Genomic DNA, 7,669 nt, shown 5'->3' with positions numbered 1-7,669 from the left:
TTTCTTATTATAAACACTCTCAAGTTCTATTCTTCCACCAATGTGGGAGAAAGAGTAAACTTGCCAATTTTGAGTACACTTTTCATTTTGGTGTAAACTCAATTTTTGTCTTCCACTTGATTTCTCCATTTCCATTCAATACACATATAGAACCCAACAGAATGTATATACAGATTTTGAATTTACAGCGGCATAATACAAGACAGTCAAGTCATGAGAAATTTTGAAGTTTGGAGATTCATCAATGAAGATTGAAGATGATGATGTCAATGAAAATACATTAGAATGATGTATCTGTTAAGAGAGGTTAGAGATACATAAAAAATGATATATCTAGTAGAAAAGAACAAGAAGATACATCACGTGATTCTTAACCAAATATATAAAAGTTATTTATCTTACTGAATATTGGATTATAGATACATAAGAAAGATATGTTTGGTTGAAAATCTACAAAAATCATGTATGGAAATTTTTTTGTGCTATTGATATATTAGACTTATGTATCTGAATGTATCCATGATATTAATACATAAGAGTTATACATCGATACTTATGTATCAAATAATAATGTATCGCGAGTCTTAGTTATGTATCATGAAAATAAATGAAAAATTGAGATTTTACATAAATATAATAGCAGTCAAAATTTTATGTAATTAGTACTAAACTATTGAAATTTATGAAAATTGTCCCCTTTTAAAATTAAAACACACTCTAATTTCACTTGTCCGACCCGACCCACAAAAAAGATATAGACAAATTCATTTTGCATGAGCAGTGAATTGATGAATATTCAATGGCCTAATCTCGTTGAGAAAATTCAACCAACAAAATTGAGGAAAGAGTATATTTGTTTGTATCTTTTTTATGGCTCGTGATCGCACAAGTTTAATTATTAGGTGTGCTTTAATTTTAAAAAATAAGGTATAGTATTGATTTGAGCTTTTTTGTTAAAAGAAACTATACATGTGTAAAAAAATTTAATAATAAAAATAAATTTAATTTCAAAATATGACATCAAGGATAAATTGATTTTAAGCACGAAAAAAGATATATTTAACCAATTTTTCAAAGTAAAGGATAAATTTCATCTTTTTCCCTTTACTATAATTTAATACGGAATGGAGTAGCACATGAAGCAAGCATTAAAGAGTGGGCATAGACAACTAGGAACCCAAACTTAAAGATTATATTATCCAATATCTCTTACTTTTTTAACTAAATTTTGATTTTCAACTTTATCTTAATACATATCAACAAAATCCCACATTTTATTTGTACTCATCATTAACTCATGCAAGATTTTTTTTTTTTTCAAGATTTCCTTCCCTAAAATCTCTCCAAATTATAATCAATTACAACATTTTTCATCTCCAAATCATTTTTTTTCAAAGATTTACTTTCCTAAAATCTCTCTCAAATTATAATATTAACATACTGTCACCACAAACCAAGCCAAGTCATACTTATTCTCTAAAATTATAATCATTAGTTAAAACATCTTCTATCTCCATTACTCTATCTACTTCAAATCATTAATGTACTACATTAAATTATAAATTTTTCTAGTTATTTCAAAAAGGTGAGTTAATTGTTTAAATGGATTTTAAGTTAATCCGTTTGGTACATATATAAAAATATTAATTTTCTGAATACATTTTATAGTGTAACGGTGATTCATATGAATGATACTTTTATTATCAATATATGAGTGATACATTTGTTGACACTGAATGAATGATACATTTTATTGTTAGATTATTGGTGATATATTTTATTGATAATGTATGAGTGATACATTTGCCATCATATTATTGGTGATATATATGTCCTAAATGTTTCTATATTTATTATATTTTTTGATTCATTTATAAATGGGTGATACATTTAACATATGAATAAATGAATCATCTTTTAAATTATTATTTTTTCTTAGCACATTATTTCAACTATAAAAATGTATCATTAATATAACAGATAAACTCTTAGAACTAATGCAGACAATATTAATAGAAATCACAGAACTTCCATAAATATTTAATATGAATCATATAAATTTCAAACTCACACTCTTTAAATATGAATCAGAAATTTCAAACTTCAACTTATATGTCAAGTATGCTAAATATATCATATATATTGAATATCTAATTTTCGAAAAAAAATTCATAGAAATACAGCCAAATGTATCATACGTATTTCAGACTTATCGCATAGTAATCTTTCGCCGCCAAATAATAATTCAAATAATAATTTAGATTTCAAATGTATCACGTATTCAAATAATAATAATTCTTCTCCTCATTCTCTTTTTCATTCATTTCCGTAGACGGCGTCGTACTAGTCTGCACATGAGCAGTTCTCTAAATTCAAATTCGAAAACTCCTCTAAATCCTTCAATTTCGAACAAACTCTAACCGTAGCATCGTTTTGTCGTCGCCGTCGAACAGAATTTCGATGGGACGATCTTACCGTCATCGTCGGTGTCGAACAGAGTGAAGGCTTCCTTCATTGAGGATATTTGATCGTTGCTCAAATCTTTCTCCATTGCTCCGATGATTTTTCTCTCTCTAACTGCTTTTCTCCTTCACTCAAATGAATTTGGGGATTCAAATTTTTATTTAAATTTGAAAGTTGATTGGTGGTATTGCTGATTTTGTGAATCTCATTAATTCACTATGTAACTGATTATGCGTGATTTGCTTCACAAAATAAAAGAGAATCTATTACTTTTTTAAATAAATATCTAGTCAATTTTAAATGTATCACTTTTTATATGTATCATATTAAAATAAATATACCATAATTTTAAAAAATCATGATATGATGTTATTAACCAAATAGTTGAAATAAAATAATATAGGGAAAAAGACATGGCATGGTCATTTTAAAAAAGAAAAGCCCATAATTGACAAAATTGGACAACTTTAGCCAGTCAGCTAAAATAATCCCATTTTTTAGTTATTTGGCCCAATTGGGTACATGTAGTTTCTATACTCAATTGATACATTTTTATACCACATTGATACACTTTTATATTATATTGATCAACTTCGTAAAAAAGAGAAAGAAAATTCTATGCAAGTACATGCAGTCCCTATACCCAATTAATACTCTTTTATACCATATTAGTACACTTTTATGCTACATTGATACACTTTTATTTTTATATTATATTGATACACTTTTCAAAAAAGAGAAAGGAAATTCTATGCAAGCACATGCAGTTCCTATACCCAATTGGTACTCTTTTATACCATATTAATATACTTTTATACTACATTGATAGACTTTTATACTACATTGATAACTTTGATACCGGTGATTACACTTTTATACTAGATTGATACACATATACGAGTGACGAGGCTATTTTCCAGAATTAAAACCTAATTCGCGAGTGCTATTTATGAGTATTAAAAATTTAGTTGCTAATTTTGTAGAATTAATTTATTTTAGGTGTTATTTTTGTCTTTTCCCCAAAAATATAATAATATTTAAATATTGAGGAATTTAGATAAGTTGGCCAAAAATAAATACGAGTCTATCAGTTTCCTATTGCTTACGTGTCAACATACATGTTTGCCACGTAAACGTAACTAAAATTTACACGTATATATTTCGTTTTCACAATTCTCTATGATCACTTAAAACTGTCAAAAATTTGTAGGACTCTTCATTGTGTTAATTAGATCAATCAATCAATTTTATCAATGGCGGTGAAACTCTTCGTTGTTGCTCTCTTCTTCTCTATGTGTATTCTCTTCCCTTTTGCTTCAGCTGATTCCACTGACTTCCAATATTGCAGTGAGTTTGTTGTACATTTTACTATCAATTTTAAATGATGTTATTTGGTTATGTATCATGTGAGATATCATAGTCAATTTAATGTGTTCAAGTTTTAAGATTCTAATCAATGAATTTATGCTTTTAATGTTAATATTATGTGTTCAGATCTAATATTTGTTAAGAATTTGGTAGGTTTTACGTGTATATATATTTGTATACGTCGTGTCGAAAGTTACAAATTCAGATGAATTTGTTAAGAGTTTGGTAGGGTTAGTGTGATGAATTTGTTAAGATTTTGGGAGAGTGCGTGTGCGCGCGCGTGTGCTGTGTAGCTTTTAAATATGTAAATTTTATTTCAAAAAGAATTGAAGTTTTCATGTCTGGATTTACACCTTAGATAGTAGGATGTGGAGGTGCAGATTAGAGTAAATAGAAGGTTAGTAGGTAGTCGAGCGTTGTTTTACTTCCCTACGGGATTAGGGTTGGTGGTATCTGTCATATTGGCATTATTTTTGTAATTTCTGGCTTTTGCTAGCTATCATAACTTGTTCTTTTGCTATGTTTTGTTCATTATTGTTTTTCGTCATAGCTATTTTGACTTGTTGCACTTGAGCTAAGAGTCCTTTGGAAATAAATTTAGAGGTAGGGACAAGGTCTGTGTACACTCTATACTCCCTAGACTCCACTGTGTGACTACATTGGTTATGTTGTTTGTTGTCGTCGTATTCACATGAAAAATCAGTTTGACCTCCGGTACTCCAAATCAAGCCACATAAATTGAAATAGAGGGAGTACTAAACAATTGACCGCATAACATATATAATCACAGTAATTACCTTTGTATTGACTGTTCATTCTTTTTTTATCCTCCAATATCTTTCCGTTGCCCAAAGGTACGTAGTCTCTACCTTATCTTACACTGCTCATAATTTTCTTGTTTGATGGAAGGATTCTTATAATTTTCTGGTTTTTCCACGGTAAAACATAGGCGCACAAACTGTACTAGTGATAATCTTGATTCTAACAGCTAGATTTTTTCCTGGGTTGGATAACGCAGATAAGAAGGCTGATTATGCTGTCAAGGTCAGTGGAGTTGATATAACACCTTATCCTGTTAAAGGAGGTAAAGAGACCACTTTCAGTATTGCTGCAACTACAGGTAATTTTGCGTGATAATGTGTCCTGTCGTTTTAATGCGAGTAAAATAATTCACTTGGTTATGTACTAACTGTCACTTGTATTACGTGTGATCACTTCGCTATGGAGTGTAGGTCTCCGCCATTTACTTTCTTTAAGTACTTGCATTGCTTCTGTATCATGTATCTTTTCTCCTCCTTTTGTAGTTTTTGATTCAATAAGATCCCTTTGACAGAAGAAGAATGACTGGGTGAGTTTTTCTCTTGCAGATAAGAATATCAGCGGTGGAAAGTTAGTGATTGACGTCAAGTACCTATTCCTTCACGTCCACCAGGAATCCCACGACATTTGTAAAGAGACATCTTGCCCTGCATCTGGTGATTTTGTGATTTCTCACACTCAAGCCTTACCTGGAATGACACCTCCTGTAAGTCATCTTTCAAGTTTTGCTCTAATCTTGTCATCACATCACTTTCTCATGTTGCATTCTGCGTAAATTTCCTCTATAAAAAGTACGTATTTGTTTCCCCCTCCTTGGATTTCTCAACTCTTAAAAGTCTTCAAGCATAAATCTGTTGTGCCTCTCTATGTCGCTCAGTCTCTTCAAAAATATTGATGATGGTGTATTTCTGACAAATACGACAGGGTTCGGCAATATTTGTTGAGAGTCCGAGCAACGTAGGACTGCCTCTGTAGTGAAAGGATTGTTGAAATCATATATGCTTTAAATCACAACTTCTAGTTCTGTTAATTGCATATTAGAACTCATTAAAGCATGATTCACAACATTATGTCCGATAAAAGGAATGAGGGAAGCTCCAGTTGAAAAAATATTGAAGAGGAAAGTACCAATGATTTTATTGCGCATGATAAGCAGATCAGTGGCGGAGCCACATTGAATTCAGGTGGTTCATCCGAACCCTCTTCGTCGGAAATTATACTATTTTTAGATGGTCAAAAATATTTTTATGTATATATAATAGATGTTGAACCCCCTTCGACTAGTCCGTATTTCTAAACCCCCTCAATGAAAATTCTGGCTCCGCCATTGAAGCGGATCATATATTTTTTAAAGTCGCAGCTTGTAGCTTTGTTGTGCTCTAATTCTATTGCTTGTGGTAAACAAACTTCAGTGTCAGTTGTCTTTGTTTAAACTTCACGTCTGCCGTGTCCATTTTGTGAAGATTTTCTTCCCATTCAGAACTTCCATGATTCCTCCGTCGAGAGAAGCTTAGAAGAAGTCTGGTTCGCCTGTAGCATCTATGTGATATATATAGTCTTCTACACTAATTATAGCTGACAATGACCTCCCTGTCCCTGATATCCAGTTGTTTTAAGCCTTCTTCTCGTTTCTGTCGAACCTAACAGTACTGGTTTGATTCAGGGTTCAACGTTCTTCATTATTGTTATAGCTAGTTATTTCGGTTTTCTAGCCTCAGCTCATTATTTGTTCGAGTAAGATACGATTTTATCCAAAACGAATAATTTACAGAATAGTAATCTTTCCCTGGGATTACGTGGATTTCACATATACTTATATTACTAACCATCAATTCTTGTTTCATTTCCCTGATATTCAATTGGGTGAATTGGAAGAAAATATTATTTTGCCAGCTCAGTCGAGTCGAACCTACCTCTCTACTTCGCCCGAGGTAGTCGTATGATCTGCGTACACTCTACCCTCCCCAGACCCCACTATGTGGGAACAAACTGGGTATGTTGTTGTAGTCGAGTCGAACCTAATAGTAGTGGTTTTATTAAGGGTTCAGTGTTGTTCATTCTTGTTATAGCTAAGTTATTTCAGTTTTCTAACCGCAGCTCTTTATTGGTTCGGGTAATATATTGATCATATCTAAAATGAACACAATTTATGAAAAAGGAGTTCTTTCTGTGGGATTACGTGATTTCATATTAGATTACTAATGATCATATATAAAATGAACAATTTATGAAAAAGGAGATCTTTCTGTGGGATTACGTGATTTCAGATTACATTACTAATGATCAAATCTAAAATGAACAATTTATGAAAAAGGAGATCTTTCTATGGGATTACGTGATTTCATATTACATTACTAATTGTCAAAGTCTGGTTTCATTTCCTTGATATTCAATTGTATGAATTGGAAGAAAAATGTTATTTTTTCCAGCTTTGTCGTACCTGACGGTATGTTCTTTTATACATACAGGGCTCATATACTCTTAAAATGAAGATGATGGATGGAAACAATCATGAATTGTCTTGCATAACCTTTGGCTTCAGCGTTAGTTTACTTGCAGAATCAAAAGCAGTAGCAGATATATAGTAAGTTGTCACCTGTGAACCAAGCGACAGCATAATCGCATGTCCCAACTTTGCTGTTTCGAGGTCTCATGTATATTACCTTGCTTTGTGTGAAGTTTATCTCAGTTTCTCTTTCGTAGATCAAGTACTTAATGTGACAGGTAAGAAAAGAGTAGTCGACTGGCTATTGCCTCGTTCATGTTCACAATTGGTACATTGTTGAGGACTTGAGGTGATATGAATCGATCACTTTGATTGAAAATCGTTTCAATTCCCGAGTAGTTGTGAGAAGATTGTTATGCATTTCGACGCTAAATTTTCGCTCTCTATTATGACTTCATGAAACTTACATCCTAAAGCAAGAACTGTGCTCTCCCTTTTATTTCAATCAAATATACATCATAAAACTCACATTAACAGTCTTCCTTAGTTTTATTTCAATCAAACCCATTTATT

General features: G+C 31.7%; 1 protein-coding gene across 1 annotated transcript; it reads left to right on the top strand.

Moving 5' to 3' along the window:
• The first annotated feature begins 3,647 nt into the window (after positions 1-3,647).
• On the top strand, positions 3,648-7,475 carry LOC107854581 (putative phosphatidylglycerol/phosphatidylinositol transfer protein DDB_G0282179). The gene is made up of 4 exons (XM_016699596.2): positions 3,648-3,810; positions 4,850-4,951; positions 5,199-5,356; positions 7,119-7,475. The coding sequence occupies exons 1-4, from the start codon at positions 3,717-3,719 to the stop codon at positions 7,233-7,235; spliced, it is 471 nt and encodes a 156-aa protein (XP_016555082.1). The 5' UTR covers positions 3,648-3,716; the 3' UTR covers positions 7,236-7,475.
• Positions 7,476-7,669: the final 194 nt, after the last annotated feature.

Source organism: Capsicum annuum, chromosome 10 (genome assembly GCF_002878395.1).
Source record: "Capsicum annuum cultivar UCD-10X-F1 chromosome 10, UCD10Xv1.1, whole genome shotgun sequence".
NCBI lineage: Eukaryota > Viridiplantae > Streptophyta > Magnoliopsida > Solanales > Solanaceae > Capsicum > Capsicum annuum.
This window is presented reverse-complemented; position numbering and strand designations above follow the sequence as displayed.